This window comes from Cebus imitator, unplaced genomic scaffold (assembly GCF_001604975.1).
Source record: "Cebus imitator isolate Cc_AM_T3 unplaced genomic scaffold, Cebus_imitator-1.0 Scaffold158, whole genome shotgun sequence".
NCBI lineage: Eukaryota > Metazoa > Chordata > Mammalia > Primates > Cebidae > Cebus > Cebus imitator.
This window is the reverse complement of record NW_016107473.1, coordinates 819,473-838,867: the sequence shown is the minus strand read 5'-3', so window position 1 is coordinate 838,867 and position 19,395 is coordinate 819,473. Positions and strand designations below refer to the sequence as shown.

Genomic DNA, 19,395 nt, shown 5'->3' with positions numbered 1-19,395 from the left:
TCTAAAAGATCATTAGAGAGACAGAGGTTTTTATATTTATCTATTTATTGTGCAGAGCCAATCTTAAGGTATCTGAAGTTAAGTTGTGACAGGCTCCCAGAGAGGAGTGCACCTGGTTTAAAAAGTCATGGATGACAAGATTAGAAAATCTGGTTTATTGGGAAGCCTTATGAACTGCTATGACTGTAGGATCCCAGATTTCAATGGAGGGTGGTAGAACTATGAATTTCAGTTAACATCCAGAAAAAGCTAGGGAAGTTTCTCTAGAGCATTTAGTTTGAGTGAAAGAACTGCCAAATTCAGACTGAAAAATTACACAAGTTTGTGAGACATGGCTCAACATTCAGATAGAAAAGACAGTTTAGGGTCAGAAATAATTAAGAACAGAAGAACCTAGATACCTGGGTACAGAAAATTGGTGCAAACAAAGAGAGTGGACTGGAGATCTCACTCAATAATCCAATTTTTCAAAATTTTGACTTTTTTAATCTCTAGAGAAGTGCTCTTTATAAGTTAGTTACAGAGTGCCAAGGAACATGAGTACAGTACACGTGCTCTTTGTTGAGAGAAACTGAGACGTAGCAAATGACTAAGAGTTACAGAGAAGAAGATACAATTGGTGTTTTTAAAGTCAAAATAATAACTTTCTTTTAAGAAGACAAAATGAAAGACCCAGAAATTCAGAAAGAGTCTGGAATATTGCAATAACTGTGTGAGGAGTGTGAGTAGCAGGGAGAGTTTATACCAGGTGTGTGCAGACAAGGGGAACAATTAGCAGATGAGGCTGTAAAGATAGAAGACCAGGTTATGCAGGTCCCTGGAAACCATGAGGCAAAGTTTGCCTTTAGTTTTTAAACAAATGTGTATATTTATCAGAGTAATAAATATACCTAGTTAATAATCTAGTAGTACCAAAATATTTACATTTTTAAAGATAACATTCCTATACACAAGCTCTTTATACATCATGTTTCCTGCTCCTGCAGATGGTCATAATCAACCTGATTAATTGCTCTGGAATTAACTTTACAGGTCTAAATCATTTACACTTAATTGGCAGGTTTTTGTTTGTTTGTTTGTTTCTTCATTTGTCGCCAAGCTGGAGTGCAATGGCACGATCTTCGCTCACTGCAACCTCCGTCTCCTGGGTTCAAGCTATTCTCCTGTTAATTGGCAGTTTTTCTGTTTTTAATTGATCAACTGTTGTTAATGTTTATTTTCTGTTTTACCACGGGTCCTTACTTTCCTTTCCCCAACCCATATTATAGTTTTTGCAAAGTTTTATTTTTGTTTTTGTTTGGTTTTGAGACAGAGTCCTTACTCTGTCCCCCAGGCTGGGGGACAGTGGTGTGATTACGGCTCACTGCAGCCTTGAACTCCTAGGTTCAAATGATTCTCCCGCTTCAGCCTCCCGAGTAGCTAGGATAGGGCTACAGGCATGCATCACCATGCCTGGCGTTCTTTTGTTTTATTGTTCGTTTTTCTTTCTTTTTTTTTTTTTTTGGAGAGACAGGGTTGTGCTATGTTGCACAAGCTGGTCTCAAACTCTGGCCTTAAGTGACCCTCCCACCTCAGGCCCCCAGCATGCTGGAATTATAGACATGAGCCACCCCATGTAGCATAGTTTTAGCAAAATTTTCATTAAAGTAATAGTTAATCCTACAAAAACAGTATTTATTTTTAGGATAATAGCGCACTGATTTTCTTAAGTAAATCTTTTTGATATCCTATAATTTATAATTGTCATAGTATCTATCCATTTGCATAGTTTTTCTTGTATCTGTCACATCTTTCTATGTATTTATTTCCTTTTTCTCTCAAGTACTCCAGGAGATCTGTCAAATGCTTAGCAGTATCTTTTCCATATGTTCAAACCCAACACTTTAAGTTATTAACTTTTTTTGGCTTAGAAAACTTCCTCTCACAGTCATCCTTTTTCCCATTCGTATGTATTCAATGTTATGTTTCCTGAACTCCATATCATCTTATTTCTTGGTTACTCTTTTTGTCAGCAGCTCTATATAAAAGGTTTACAGAAGATCAAGTTGGGCCAGGAGCGATGGCTCATGCCTATAATCCCAACAATCTGGAAGGCCAGGGCAGAGGGATCACCTGAGGTCAGGAATTTGAGACCAGACTGGCCAACACAGTGAAACCCCATCTCTCCTAAAAATACAAAAATTAGTCGGGCATGGTGGTGCATGGCTATAATCTCAGCTACTGGGGAGGCTGAGGCATGAGAATTGCTTGAACCCAGGAGTTAGAGTTTCAGAGAGCCAGGATCCCATCACTGGACTCCAGCCTGGGCTACAGAGTGAAACTGTATCTCAAGAAAAAGAGAGAGAGAGCGAGCGAGAGAGAGAGATTAGAAAAAAAGGAAAGGCTGGGAACGGTGGCTCACGCCTATAATCCCAGCACTTTGGGAGGCCAAGGCAGGTGAATCATGAGGTCAAGAGATCTAGACCATCCTGGCCAACATGGTCAAACCCTGTCTCCACTAAAACTAAATACAAAAATTAGCTAGGCATTGTGGCACACACCTGTAGTCCCAGCTATTCGGGAGGCTGAGGCAGGAGAATGGCTTAAACCCAGGAGGCAAAGTTGCAGAAAGCCAGGATCCCATCACTGGACTCCAGCCTGGGCAACAGAGTGAAACTCTCTCAAAAANAGAGAGAGAGAGAGATTACAAAAAAGGATAAAGGTGCATATCCTCCCCTGAAATCTATTTAATATACAGTAACACTTGGTTGCTGATAATTTAGCTGAGTATATGCTTCTAGATCAGAAATCAGTTGTCTCATAATTTGAAGGCATTGCTTATGTATTGCCTTCTAGAATTCCTGCTGAGATATAGCTACAAATTTGATGTCTCTTATTTTTATGTAAACTATTTTGGGTTTTTGGTTTATTTCTTTGGAAGATTTTAATATATTTTGTTCATCACCAATATTCAGGAGTTTAACAATGATTATCTTGTGTGTGTATGTTTGTGTGTGTGTGTGTGTGTGTGTGTGTGTGTGTGTGTGAATGCACATGTGTTTTCATTCATGGTGATGGTCACTTGGGCTCAGTATGGAGTCATGACTCTTCATTTCTGAAAATGATTAATACGTTATTTACTTAATAAATTCATTCTCTTTATTAATTTAGTTCTGTTCCCCAACATTCTTATTTGGATCCCCTAAAGTGAAATTCAAATGTCCCATCATTTTACTTCTTGTTGCCTTCTCTTTTTTGTGTGTGACACAATTTTTATAATACTTATTTGAAGTTACCTTCCAATACATCTACTGAATTTTAAATTTTAATATATTTTTAATTTTCTGAAGCTCTTTATTTTCTTACTGATTCTTTGAAGCAATTTATTATTATCTTAAGAATGCAATCTATTCTCTCATTTTTTGGAGGATATTCATACAGGTTTTGGGTATTTTCTCCTGTACTGTCTGCTTTCTATACCTGCTCATTTCTTTCTTTTTTCTCTTTGCATTTACATTTTTCAGATTGTCCTTTAATGTATAGTGATCATTGATTATCCATTGATACTGGGCATTAGAGGCTATCTGGAAATTGTTGAATATATAGATAGGGTGTAGTAAAGGGTTTCACCATAGATGGGGAGTTATCTTCCCACTGGGTAGAGATCCAATCAGTACATGGAATTATTGTGTCTAAAACTGATCAGTTGCTTCAAAGAAGACTCATTTAATTTTCTGCATGGACTTTGTGTACTGGCATGCCAGCATTCCGAAAATAAGCAAGCCAGTATGTTAACTGTCAATTTCTCTATTTCCTTCTCTATGATTCATTCTGCCCTCTACTCTGGCTGCAATTTTGAACCGGGAGCCTTCCTGGTACATTTTTTCCCCAGAAAATACACATCCAGGCTGCAAGGGAGAAAGTGGAGGAAAGTAATCTGAGGTGCAGTGTATCTGGGGTACAGTTTCCTGGCTGAGAAGTTAAGCAATATACATCCGTCTTCCATGCATGTCCATGTATTCTAGATGTTGTCAGATGAATTGTCTCTCTTCTTATAAGTAAACTTCTATAATATAACTGAATTGGAACATGTGGCCAAATTTCCACATTTAACGAAAAGCCCAAAAGACTGTATTTCATCATAACAGCATAGTGATTAACTAAATGATTTCAAATGGGTATTGACATGATTAGTCTATCAACAGTCTGCTAATTTTCTATTGGATTCTGCCACAAATGATAACTAGTGACTTTACTTGTGCAACAGTATTTGACAGCAGTGTGTGGCTCCACAACCGTAAGGGAGGAATTGGAGAAGGCACCCATAGAAAACTTTCTTGGGGCATTTTCTGGACAAGTGATTGTAAAATTGGTTTGGAAACAATTATTCTAATTTAGATAGGAATTGGTAGTACTCTCAAATAGCAAAGTGGCCATAAAGAGAAGTGGACAGGATAAACAGACAGGAGACAAAATTATACTCTAGTAATGGATTAGTAGTAAGTAAAAAAGAAGAATTAAAGATGACACCCAAGAAATAGGCTTAGGCAACTGGAAAGAACAGAAGGAGGAGCAAATTAGGGGAAGGGGGAAGCAATTAGGAGGGAATTCTGTTCTAGCCATGTTGATTTTGACATTTCAGGTTGCTTACCCAATCCAATGGTAGACTGAAGTATCAGAGACTCAGGAGAAACATCTTGGAAGAAGATAATTAGGTAGCGATCGTAAAGGCAGGAGAGAGAGAAATACAGAGAAGGAGAGAAGATGAAAAGATATATGAGACTGGGTGGGAACCCAGAAAAACATAGACTTTAAAAGAAATGAAGAGATACATGAAGATCCTGGAATAAAAGAAATCAAAGATATTGGTAGGAAATCAAGAGAGTGAAATCAAAGAGAAAGAGGTAAGCAACATGGATAAGTGCTGTTAAATGAGCCAGTGAGATAAAACTGAAAAAAGACTATTGGCTTCTGAACAGAAAAAAAAGAAATTCACTGAGTTTAGAAAAGCATTTCAGGGGAATGACAGAGGCATTCCCAGCACAGTGTGTTGGGAAATTAACAGTGGGTAAGGAATTAAAAAGTAAAACTGATAAAATTTGCAGATATTTACATACCAAAAAAAAGGAAAATTATCTAGCACAATATTTGCAAAACTCTCAGAATCAGAATTACGTTACACTGACATAAACCATTATTATTTTACTGAATAATGATTTATGTCAGTGTAAGGAAATGTTCTATATACAAATGAAAACCGATAGTCTAATAAAATAGTAAAATACATGATATGGCTTGGCTGTGTCCCCACTCAAAATCTTATCTTGAATTATAATCCCTATAATCCTCACCTGTCAAGGGCAGGACCAGGAGGAAGTAAGTGAATCGTAGGGGTGGTTTCCCTTACGCTGTTCTTGTGATAGTAAGTCTCATGGATCTAACGGTTTAATAAGTGTCTGACATTTCCCCTGCTTGCACTCATTCTCTCTCCTGCCACCCTGTGAAGAGGTGCCTTCTGTCATAATTGTAAGTTTCCTGAGGCTTCCCCAGCAATGCAAAACTGAGGGTCAATTAAACCTCATTTGTTAATAAATTACCCAGTTTCAGTAATTTGTTTTTTTTGTTTTGTTTTGTTTTGTTTTGAGATGGAGTCTTGCTCTGTTGCCAGGCTGGAGTGCAGTGGTGTGATCTCTGCTCATTGCAACCTCCACCTCCCAGGTTCAAGCAATTGTCCTGCCTCAGCCTCCTGAGTAGCTGGGACTACAGGCGTGCGCACCATGCCCCGCTAATTTTCGTATTTTTAGTAAAGACAGTGTTTCACCATGTTGGCCAGGATGGCCTCCATCTCTTGACCTTGTGATCGGCTCGCCTTGGCCTCCCAAAGTGCTGGGACTTCAGTGTGAGCCACCGCACCTGGCTGGGAATTTCTTCATAGCAGCATGAGAACAGACTAATACAATAAATTGGTACCAAGGTAGTGAGGTGCTGCTGTAAAAATATACCTGAAAGTGTGGAAGTGACTTTGCAGCTAGGTAACAGGCAGAGGTTGGAACAGTTTGGAGGGCTCAGAAGAAAACAGAATGATGTGAGAAAGTTTGGAACTTCCTAGAAACTTGTTGAATGGTTTTAACCAAAATGGTGATAGTGATATGGACAATGAAGTCCAACCTAAGGTGGTCTCAGGTGGAGATGAGAAACTTGTTGGGAACTGGAATAAGGGTAATTCTTTCTATGCTTTAGCAAAGAAACTGGTGGTATTTTGCCCCTGCCCTAGAGATCTGTGGAACTTTGAACTTGAGAGGGATGATTTAGGGTATCTGGCAGAATAAATTTCTAAGTGACAAAGCATTCAAGAGGACGCAGAGCAAAAGAGTGCAGAAAGGAAATATGGGGTTGGAGCCCCCACGCAAAGTCCCCACTGGGGCACTGCCTAGTGGAGCTGTGAAAAGAGGGCTACTGTCCTCCAGATCCCGGAATGGTAGATCACCAACAGTTTGGGCCCTATGCCTGAAAAAGCTGCAGGCCCTCAATGCCAGTTCGTGAAAGCAGCTGGGGAGGGCGGGAGGGTGTGCACCTTGCAAAACCACAGGGGAGGACTTGTCCAAGGCCATGGGAGCCAACCTCTTGCACCAGTGTGACCTGGATGTGAGGCATAGAGTCAAAGGAGATCATTGGGAACTTTAAGTTTTAACTGCCCTACTGAATTTCAGAAGTGCATGAGGCCTGTAGCCCCTTAGTTTTGGCAAATTTATCCCATTTGGAAATGGTGTATTTACCCAACGCCTTTACCCCCATTGTATCCAGTAAGTAACTACTTGCTTTCTACTTTGCAGGCTTATAGGTGGATGGGACTTGCCTTGTCTCAAATGAGACTTTGGATTTGGACTTTTGGGTTAAGGCTTGAATTAGTTAAAACTTTTGGGGACTGTTGGAAAGGCATAACTGTGTTTTGAAATGTGAGGACTTAAGATTTAGAAGGGGTCAGGGACAGAATGAAATGGTTTGGCTGTGTCTCTACCCAAAATCTCATCTTGAATTATAATCCCATAATCCCCACATGTCAAAGGTGGGCCCAGGTAGAAGTAATTGAATCATGGAGGTATTTTCCTGATGCTGATTTCGTGACAGTGAGTCTCTCAGACTTGATGGTTTTATAAGTGTCTGGCATTTCCTCTGGTTGTACTCATTCTCTCTCCTGCAGCTCTGTGAAAAGGTGACTTCTGTTGTGATTGTAAGTTTCCTGAGGCCTCCCCAGCAATGCAGAACTGTCAGTCAATTAATTCTCTTTTCTTTATTAATTACCCAGTCTCAAGCATTTCTTCACAGCAGCCTGAGAACAAACCTAATACATTTATCAATATTGTAGTATGTCAATAAATGCAGTTATATAATATGTTATCTCTGGGGACTGGCTTCCTTCAGTTAGTATAACATGTTTAAGATTTTTCCACATTGTAGCATATACCATTGTTTTGATCTTCTTTATTGCTGAATAAGATTGTATTCTAAGGGTATATCTCATTTTATTTACATAGTCATCAACTGGGGAACATTTGAGTTTTTTCTTTTCTGGATAATATAAACAACACTGCTATGAACAATCATGTACAAGTTTTTGTGTAGACACATATTTTCTTTCTCTTGTGTATACACCTAGACATGGAATTGCTGGGTCATAATGGTTACCATTTTGAGAAACTGTCAGTTTTTTTTTCCATAGTGATTGTACAATTTTACATTCCCACTGGTAATGTTTGAGGGTTCCATTTTCTCTGCATCTCTACAGCACTCATTACCTGTCATTTTTATTATATATTAAAATTATATTGAGGCTTAAGAGGTTAAGTGAAGTAACTATGGATATACAGTTAGTACCTATAAAAGCTGGAATTTAGCCACATGCCTTGTGCTAACTGAGAAGTCATGTTGTTTAGCACATTGCTATGTTATAGCAAACATGTTTTATTGAGATTGAAGCAAAGTCATTTTGTTTAAATTCTTTGAAATTACAGGATGAACACTTATATCTGGTAATTGTCAAAAGTATTATTTTTCTCTTTTATCCCAGTTGTTTAAATTAAAATGCTGAACATTTACCTTTTAAATTTTATAATTCTTGACAATTTAAATCCGAGTGACTTCAATTTTCAAAAATAAATACAAATTTATTGGGAGCTGGTTATAATTTAGGACCTCTTTTGTGAAATAAACCATATTTCAAAAGGTTTTAAGCAGTAATATATATGAAAGTTTTAGGCTACAAATTACCGGAATTTGTCCTAGTGACCTAAATAAAAAAATATGAAAGTTCTACATTTAACCTTCTTTCAACATTTTATGAACAGAAAACCAGGTGGATAAACAGCTCAAGCCTTAATGAGAAATGATAACATGTTAGATCAGCAGCATTAACATAAATAAAAAGTCGAATTTTTATCCAACACAAAACAATTACATACGTTTTAATCAAACAGAAATTACCAATGGCCAACCCCAATCCAAGTGCTTTCATAAAAAGTTCTCAAACTTTCCTTTCCAGTTGACTATACACTGATTGAAATGGTTGTGTTATGCGGACAACTGATTTTTTAAAATGAAATGTCTAATAGTGAAGTCAGTGCATTACACTGCCCATTCCAGAAAGTAGCCTTCCATTGAATTTACTCAGACAAACTAATTGCTAAATTAGATGACCATTGAAAGTTATTGAGTGCATATCCAACACTGTCTTCTGAACCAATAGATAACTAACTAAATCTGTTTTGATCACTACTGCATTGCTAATTCAAAATCAAGAGCAGTTCGTCTCTCTGGAATATTAGTATCAAAAGCCTGGGGATGTGACAATGTCATATAATGGAGTTGCAGTGAAAGGAGTCAGACCTTTGTGGCAATTCCCTGACCAACACAAAGAGTCTATAGAAGTGAAACAAGTTCACAGTGTCAGCTGACCTGCTATGGTCAAAGAATTTGCAATCAGCAATTGACCAATCAATTATGATTAACTCATTCTGTATGACTATCATTGGCTATTAACAATAGGAAAGAGTGTTTCTAAAATGTGTTTGGTAGCAATGATTTAATGATAAAAGCTTGGACAGTTTTCAGAATTCAAAAATTCCAAGATACTAATACCTTTAAAGACTCCTGTCAGTGTGTGTATGTGTGTATATGTGTGTGTGTGTGTGTGTGTGTGTAAACATTACCTGTGTAACCATCCATTGCAATTTAAATTAGAGCCCTTTCTCAGTGTATCACAGTTCTAAAGTGACTATTTATTATATTGGTATCCTAGGAACAGAGTGAAAAAAGGCAAAGAGGTAATTTAGCACAGTCTTTTTCCACTAAAATAAGAGTGTCTCTCATCTTTGGCTGAATCTACTACATTGTGATTATTGCGATACATATTATAGAATATCTACTTATTTTGTGGATTTAGGCAATGGTTATGATTACTGCTTTCCTCACATCTAAAAATCAAATTATATTATACATGAAGACATTTTGTAAAGAGATTTTAATCTCTATAAAAATGAATATTTAATAGAAACTTAATATTCTTTTATATCATTTGAATTGTTAGGTTTAAAGAAATTAAATGTTTCTTAAATCTACTACTTTTAACAACACAGTAACATTTATTGGTTTTGCAATAAAATAAATTCAGAAAATTGCTGTGATGTTACTTTTTATGTTTCATATTGAAAGTAGGTAAATTAATTTCTAAGCAATGGGGCATTATAATTCTCAATGAACAGGGCTCAGCAGTTAGGATTTTAACTGCTGAAATTATCTTCTTTGAAAAATGATAGATGTCATTTAATGTTTAAAGATAAATTGTTGCGCAACTCTGACTTTTTTGCTGACAACTTTGCCATAAACAAATACGACCAAGAAGTTTCAACGTAAGTTTGCTAGGTGAGCAAATCTAAATTACAAAGGCGCTCACATTTCCTCAATCACATATACTAAGAGAGACCAAGTGTTGTTTCCAACCTATAATATTAAAGGGCAATTGAGACTGACTCAAACATCGAGAAAAGTTAATGTTAACACTGAGGGACATGTCTCCCTTTAGGAAAATCTTCACTGGCCATTGGGTGCACCACATTTATCACAGGGTTTTTCAAAGGGACAAATATCACCCATTTCAGAAACAGGCTGTGGAATGCAGGGGACTGCCAGAAAGGAACTCTGAGAATTTGCACCATGGCTGACCTGGAGAAAGACAGCAGAATCAGATGGAAAAAGGAGGTGTGTGACTCCCCTCTTGTTGCCAAGGTTCCCATTCTCAATTCAGAAGGATTTGAAGAGGGTGTGAAGGAACATTGAAGTTTCTGAGATATTCCTTAAGGACCATGTTCTAATTCACGGGTTTCTATTTACATCGGATCCCAGCTTTTTATTGAGGGGGGTGTGGGAGGGGATGTGGGTAAGACATATATCTATATATGGCTTGCCCTAAATGATGAAATAAAATTAGGACTGTGTATGCTATGATCTCTCTCTAGGAAGCCTTGAAACTTTTCCCACCAATTGTCTTCTAACTAAAATATTTATCTTTGTTTTTTAGAGGGAGTCTCGCTCTGTTGCCCAGGCTGGAGTATAGCAATGGCGCACTCTCAGCTCACTACAACCTCTGCCTCCCAGGTTCAAGTGATTCTCCTGCCTCAGCCTCCCGAGTAGCTGGGATTACAGGCACGTGCCACCATGCCCAGCTAATTTTTTTATTTTTGGTAGAGACAGGTTTCACCATGTTGGTCAGTCTGGTCTTGAACCCCTGACCTCATGAACCGCTCCCCTTAGCCTCCCAAAGTGCTGGGATTACAGGCCTGAGACACTGTGCCCAGCTCTAACTAAAATATTTCTTTTGGCTGTCCTTGGAATACTCTCAGGTGACAACCAGCTCAGGCTAACATTTCTACAGGACTGCTACCTTGGTCTCTGGAGAGCCCAATGCCGTTCCATACCAATATGTGTCAGGGTCACTGCCAAGCTTCCAAACATACCTTTAACATGCAGAAAAAGCGGACACTTTCTATTAGCTATAGTTTTCCTTGAGAAAAATGTGGCAGTATGTATCAAAATACAGTTATTAAGGAACATATTCTTGGTGACAATATGTAGAATGTATTACAAGAAGAAAAAGAAGCCAAAAACATATTATGTCTACTTATATTCCTATTAGACTCTATTATCATGAAAAACTGGTCACAAACTAAATATTCAACTTTAGGTGACAGGGTGAAGTAAAACTAATCTTTCCATATGATAGAATAATATACCAGCATGAACAACCAGATAGCGGAATATTTAATGCCACAAAAAAGTATGTGTTTTGTGTGATCAGGTGAGCAGTTCAGATTGCAAAATCAAATGTACCCTATGATCTTATTTTTTTTTAAGTATTGATGTATTTATATGTATAATTAAGTATAGAAAAAAGCCTAGATGCCTTCTCTTGTAAGTCTTCAGTTTTAAAATGGTATCAGCATTTATTTTTTACTTTTTCTATCAGGTTTCCTCTGAAGAGCATTCATTATTCTCTTTCTCTTTCTTTCTTTCTTTCTTTCTCTCTCTCTCTCTTTCTTTCTCTCTCTCTCTCTCTCTCTCTCAATCTTTTTCTTTTTCTCTCTTTCTTTCGAGACAGAGTCTCACTCTGTCTCCTGGACCTGGAGTCTAGTGACCTGATCTCGGCTCACTGCAGCCTCCGCCTCCTGGGTCATTATTCTTATGGTAAGAAAAAGTTAATGTTATTAAATATCTTCTCTGTCCTAGATCAACTAAGTATATACAGGTTGCCAAATACGTTTAATATATGTTTTATCTATGCATAGGTTTTTGCATTACAATTTTTTGTATGATTCCATTGTCTTATATTCCTCACTAATAGTTTTGGTGTGAATTTATACTCTAAAGGAAAGGTAACAACCTTACACAGTCTCAGGGCTTAAGTGGCTTAAGTACTATTCACACGCTGATGCTTACAAACATACAACCTGGTTGTGTGGTCTCCACTGAGCTCTGCACAGTCCTCTTGGGTATCTAATAAACATTAAACAAAACCACTGATTTCTGCATCATTTAACAAAACCACTGATTTCTAATCAATCCCAGGGACCCTCCGCCAGACCTGCTCTGCTGTCAGAATTCCTTTTCTCACTTAGGGACACTATCATCCCACCAAACCTCGCTATTATCTTTCTTCTGTCTCCCAAATTTCCAATCCATTAACAAATCCCAATAACCCCACTTCCAATATTTGTCTAAATCTCTGCACTTCTCAGTTTATCCACTCTTATGTGGTCTTCTGTCTGTATTCCTTTCCTTTTTCATTCTTGCACGCAGGGTCCATTTTCCATAGTGAAGTCCTCATAAAACATAAATTAAATTCTATCAGCTTCTGCTTACAGTTTTATTTTATTTATTGATTTATTTATTGTTGAGACAGAGTCTTGCTTTGTTGCCCAGGCTAGAGTGCAGTGGTGCAATCTTGGCTCATTGCAAGCTCCAACTCCTGGGTTCAAGTGACTCTCCTGCCTCGGCCTCCCCAGAAGCTGGGATTACAGGCACGTGCCACCATGCCCAGCTGATTTTTTTTTTTTTAAGTAGAGACGGGATTTCAACATGTTGGTCAGGCTGGTCTCAAGCTCCTGACTTCGGTAATCCACCTGCCTCAGCCTCCCAAAATGCTGAGATTACAGGCATGAGCCACTGCACCCAGTTAGGGTCTGCTTACAGTTTTTAAATGACTTTTTAGTCTACTTAGGAGAAAATATAAACTCTTTACCAGAGCCTACTAGACTCCCCAAAACATGATGTATGTTTATCTCCTCCCTTCAACTCATTCTGTTTTAGCTGCACAGCCTTCTGTCCTCGAATAAAATAAACTTATTCCTGCCACAGGGCCTTTGCACTTCCTTTTCCTTCTGCCCCAGACTCAGTTCTCACAGGTTTCCCTATGATTCTTCTTATTCAGTATCAAACCAAACATCTCCCTCTGAGAGGCCTTCACCAGCACATTCTTCGTAAATATCTTTCCCTACCTCATCCTGTTTGGTTTTGTTTAGAACATGTGTCAGCTACAGTACTGGTTTTACTTGTTTGCTTATTTACTTTTATCTTACAATGTAAAGCCCATGACAGGAGGGTTGTGTCTGCTTTATTCACAACTTTAACCTCAGTACCTGTACAGAACGAGAACCATACTAGAAACTAAATGAGCATTTGCTGAGTATTTGAATGAATTATTAAAACATTAAAAAGTGACATTTTCCAAGGAAAAATCTTTACTTCTTTGGTGACTCTAATTGCAGACAATTCAGGGTAGAAATAAGGTTAGATCAATGGCAGGCCGAGAAAGGTATTTTTGGGTGAGTGGATGTAGACAATTTTTGCTATTATGGCTGACTTACTTCCACATTCTTTAATATAGGTACATCCCTATGGTGAGAGATGGCATTTTTATCATACAAAGGTGGAAAGTGAATTTAATATCTATTATAATTAAAAATACATTTTATACAAACACTAAGAAGTGATCATCTAAATCTGCAGATTAGAATCTGAAACTTGTTTCTACACCAACATCTTCTAGGGCCCTACGCAAAAATTAACAAATTCTCACTTACAGAAGTCTGTTTTCTGAATCCCTTCAGAGCTGCCATTGTGGTGGGTGCTGTTAGCCATCCCTTGATACTGACAGTACAATGGCCATCCCTGACAGGGCACACGTACATTATCAGTAGTCAAAATTTCAGCAAAGTAAAACATTTCTCTTCATCTCCAGGAGAGCAGTTTATGAAAGAGCATATTCTTAGACATTAAAGGTGAATGTTTCAGTGACACCTGTGCAAGTTACGACTTTCTGCTATCCTCTATAAAAATCTAAATTTTAATCGTATAATTCTAGTAGACCTTAAAAGGATAGACCTCAAAGGAAGCATTGTATTTGATATTCTCTCGCAACTCTGGAATGAAACTTAAGCATGAATAATTGGAGATCTGCACACTCCTATAAAGATTAAAGAATGGGACTCAAGTTCACACAGAAGCTAAAAAAGAAAGGGAGGATGATCCTTTGCTACCTTGAAAAGACTATAGCTTTGAAATCTACAAAACAAGAAATGATTGGGGGCGGGGCGCAGGGATTGCTGAATAGACAATAAACATGTGAACCCTCCTCCTCAGGGTTTTTATAATCCTTTCTATCTTGGGTATCTATGTATTCCTCTGTGAATGTGTTTTCTTATAACCGTGGACTTCTTATGGAAGAGCTCCATCCTTATTATCTGTAACAGGATTTCCGTTCTGCTTTCATTATGTGTATATCTCATGAAAACCATCTGAACAAATGCCCAGTTAATATGTATATTTATGTATTTATAAATTATAGGTAAGTGCTATTACAATAATATATTACATATTTTATATACTTTACTACAACCATAGAAATATAAAAGAATGAGAAGGAATAAATATACACTTAAGGTCTATTTTTACTTCCTGAACCCTCTGTGGAAAGCTTACCCCACTTAAGAAACTACGAAGAGTTCACTGTGTTCTCACAGTGAAATTGTACTCACTCCTCAATGAGAGGAGCTGATTAATATTAAAGCTTTTTTGGTTTTCTAATCAATTATGCACTCGAATTTTCAAATAATCTAGATGTACATATTATACTCTAGTGGACGATACTGTGAAATACCATCTGGACCAGCTCAGCAGAGGCTGGGAGGTTTAACTCCTCAGTAGTCATGATACCACTTTTCTCTTAGGCTTTTCCATTAGAATTTATTTTTGCTTTTGCCAGCCATGCCGAGAGCTCTGTTTTCTATACGTATCAATGGTAGAATAAGCATTGTTGCCTCGCAAAAGGAAGAAATCTATGGTATTAGACACCAACCCCCATGTCCTTCTTGCATATTCTTTCCCTGACCTGAGATATGGGGACTCCTGTGAAAATGGAAACATAAGAACTGGCTCTACGTAAACTTAAGCTTTGTCTTTGCAAAAAATTATGAGAAGCCTACTACTGACTCTGGAATATTTTGTATGCAATAAAAACTCTGTACTATTTAGGTATTGTTTCTGACCCACAATACTAGAAATAAGCATCAACTACCCATACAAAGTTTTGCTTAGTAAAAATGAAAGTATATTCAAATATAAATTTTTGTAAAATGACTAATAACTAAAAACAAAAATAGCCTTTCTTACTCCAAACATCAATAGATGCAGAATGGAGGGCAATATTTACCACATGCAACATAATGTTGGGTTCTAATTAAGACTATTTCAATGAAATAGTGATAATTATGTTCATGCTTCATATGCCATATATTGAAAACAGCAATACACACTCACTTGATGAAAAATATGATTGATTATATAACAGAAGTATTTCATAAAAACCATTAGATTATAAGATAACATATAAAAGGTGACATGGGAAATAAATATTAGAAATACATATCATTGATCTATGACCTAACTTGTATTGAAATGCTGCAAAACACTCATAGCAACATTCAGAGAATTACCTGAAAGGTAAATCTGGCATCTTCTACGGTCTTATATGTGTTTTCCTTAGTGTTCAAAGTGATTCCCATGTTCAAACTTACTCATTGAAGACAAAGCATATCCTGAGATTCTCGTCTCTGAAATGCTGAGTCTGAGGCTTGCTTTGCACAGACACAGATTGCCCAACATTAAAATATCACTGCATGCTGATTGCATACAAACGTCATTAAACTAAATATTTCCAAAAGTCCTGATATAAATAATGTATTACACTATTAAATTTGAGGTAGGATTATCTGATAAGATTAACAGATTTGTCAAATGTAATAGAAAGTATCCATTTATTATTTAGTATTGTGTATACCCATAAATAGAGGATCAGGACTTACCTGAATAACATGCTTCAGTTTATCAATAATCTGATTTATCACAGGATCAGTTCCTTTGACTTTGACTTCAGGATTTCCAGACTGGGCTTTGATTCCATTTCCAACCACACGCAGACTGTAACTAGAAAAGGGAAATGTGAAAGATGGATGACTTAGTACCTGATCAGAGTATTACCTGCCACAGCTATCTGAACATATTTGAGCTCAGAATTTCCTCCTTTAGAGAATACACTGATGTTTTTTTTCTTGGAACAGAAACTGGCACAGCTGTAATCTTTGTCCAGGTAAAATGCTAAAATGCTTATCGTGCCATTAGATCATTGTAAAAACAATGTTATTCTCTCAATGGACCCAACCAAAAATTGCTTGTTTTTTAATACGTAACAATATGCTACATGGAGTTGATATACATCTCACTTTGTTACCAGTTCTTGCTGAATTATACATACGTCTGCACCAATATTGTCTGGGTCAGGTTATTTTATGCAGTACTAATCTTATTTTTTAAATATTAAGCTACCACATATATATTATATATACCTGTATATATAATATATATATATATATAAAAAATGTAGATATACAATTATTTATATATATATATATATAAAATATAGATATGTAATTATTTATATATATATATTTCCTAATTAGGTCCTTCAAGTAATAAGTGATTAAACATTTTAATAATGACACTATCAATTGGACATGATAAAAATAATGTTATTAACAAACCTTCCGATTTTTTAAATATCCTCAAACCCATTTCTTTTTGTAGGCATAGAGGGGCTTAGATTTAAGAATTCCAGTATCCATTAGGGATTTGGTGGTATACAGCAATAACAAATAATAGAAGAAAAACAATTATAGTTATGTTGTTAATGTATAATATTCTTTATTTTAGAAAAATAAAATTATATATATATAATTCTCTTAAATTCTCTGTGGCACTGTTATGTTATTCTTTACTCTTCCAATATTCCAAGCAGATCGCACATGTGGCACACACACACACACACATATGTGTGTGTATATATATATATATATATGTATATATAATATATATAATATATATACAACTGTACAAGTCAATATCATAAACCATAACTGTGCAAATTAAAATCACCAAATTTATAAGCTACTAAAATCTGCAAAATATTTTCTAAGTAGGGGAAACAATCCACTTTCACCTAGGTTCACCTAAACAAGGATCTGATAAACAATGTGGTATGTAAAAGGGTCATTTCACAGGCGGTGAGAACCATTTGAAATTTCACTACCTTCCCCAAATTACAATTCTATAATGTCAACTGAGAATTAATGAAAATATTGAAATTTATTAGTCACAACAATGTCTTAAGTGCATGCTATGTTCCAAGTCCTGTACTAGGTGATTGGGATTACAAGAAGGTATAAGACTCAATTTTTGTCCTCATAATGCTCATTATTTACCCAGGAATACATTAATTGACTCATTCGTTTATATGTGTATTCATTACGGTTTACTACAGGTAAAAGATACCATAGATTTCAGTAATACAAATACCCTTATTTTCCTGGCAGAATAGTGTAATATAAACACAACTGAACAGTTGAAATACAATATTGAAGTAGCTGGAAGAAACGGCACGTGCCAAGTGTGAGGAAAGATAAGACAAATAGTAGACATTCTGGATGTGGAGAAGTCAATCTGGACTCAGACAGACACTAGGGAAAAACTAAAGGAGAAGTTATCACTTGAGGTAGCCTTACATGTATTGAGGTTAAGAAGAGGACACCTATTGTATAGTTAATGAGACCTTCAGGGCAAAGGATGTCATCCCAGCAAGGAAAATGACCAAGCTGCATGAACAAGGCAGACAGAGAGAACAGTTCTCTATTTACAAAGCAGAGAGTACAAATGGTGGAAAGCAATGGATAGAGGATCACATCCTAAAGATTCCACTGTGAATATTTAAGACATTCCATTGAGTGATATTATGGACTCAGGAGACTCAGAAAGGAGAAGTTGGCAGGGGGTGTGAGGGACAAGAAACGACGTGTTTGTACAATGTACACTACTCAGGTGGCAGGTGCAATAAAATCTCAGGCTTCACAACTATACAAGTCATCCAGGCTCCAAACGCTATTGAAATTAAAAGGACATTTAAAAGATTAAAACAAAACACTACCATCTGATTAATTTGCTTGCTCATTAAATATCATAATACTTTTCAGCAAAAATATTCTCATTTCAATGTAACTCTCCTTCCCTATATTTGAGCAGAGTATTGCGCTATCCCTAAACACCCTCTGAATTTTCTACAATAATTTTGAAAAAAATAAAAGAAGGTTCTATGTTTGAGAATATGGCTGTATGAGAGGGGTTTCAAGAAATATCCAGTTCTTCCCAAGATGATGTACTTCCAGTGACCAGTTTTAAGATGTGGATGGAACATTTCCTAGTAAGTCCTTTAAGTAATAATAAGTGATTAACCTTTATTCTAATGATAATATCAATTGGGCATGATAAAAATAATATTAATAAATCTTTTGATTTAAAAATTAATCTTGAACCCACTTCTTTTTGCAGGCATGTGGGGGCTTAGCATTAAGTATTCCAATATTTGTTAGGGATTTAGCAGTATACATCTATAACAAATAGTAGAAGGGAAATAATTATAATGTTGTTAATGTGTAACAGCATTACATTATTCTTTATTGTAGAAAAATAAAATTGTATATACATTCATACACACACACACACACACACACACACACAAACACAGAGAAACCATCTCTTAAATTATCTGTAGCACTGACAGTTATGTCATTCTTTACTCTCCCAATATCCCTAGTAGATTACACATGTGATTCCTTTATTGTGTTGAATATTCATAATGATAATGAATAATATTAATAAATAAATTGGTAAGTGCATAACTACGATTTAGGCATTGCTTTACTCATGCATTTGTCAATTCATGATCACCATCTTTTGGTGATCATGAATATGAAACTCACAGACCTCAAAGTATAGGAAGCCTAACTGACTAAGGCCACTTGCTGCTTTGTTCTAAAATCTGTTTCTGCATCTGCCCCTCAGTAAATGACTGAGAGCAGCAGGATTGCTAATGCAGATCCCTTATTGGGAGACACAGGGCTTCTCTGAGGACCAGTCTTGGCTCAGGCTTCCCTGAAGACTTTTCTTATGCTTCCTTAGACTGTACGTCATGCTCCAATGCTTCCACTCAACCTTACTTTCCGCTTTCCTTCACTCTGGATCAGACCCGCCTCACAGGTGAGAGCTCTTCCAGGCTTACTCAGCTTCCTCTCCATTTTCTCTCACAGAGATTTCTCTTAATAAAATCCTCTTCTGTTTAACTTCTTTTCAACATCTACCTCTTGGAGGACTTGGACTAACTCACCATATAATATTTGTATTATAATTACTCCCATTCTACAAGTTGAGACTCTGGGATCTGGATAGTCTAAGTAATTTAAGTTACTCAAGTAAGGCCATACC

At 36.6% G+C, this 19,395-nt stretch overlaps 1 protein-coding gene across 1 annotated transcript in view; it reads right to left on the bottom strand.

The window, feature by feature from the left end:
• The window catches only part of GPC5 (glypican 5), a 1,400,898-nt gene that overhangs the window by 889,814 nt on the left and 491,689 nt on the right, over nucleotides 1-19,395 (bottom strand). The window contains exon 6 of the mRNA XM_017543578.1: nucleotides 15,891-16,011. Within this exon, the coding sequence (XP_017399067.1) occupies nucleotides 15,891-16,011 (121 nt within the window). The remainder of the gene's footprint in view (nucleotides 1-15,890; nucleotides 16,012-19,395) is intronic.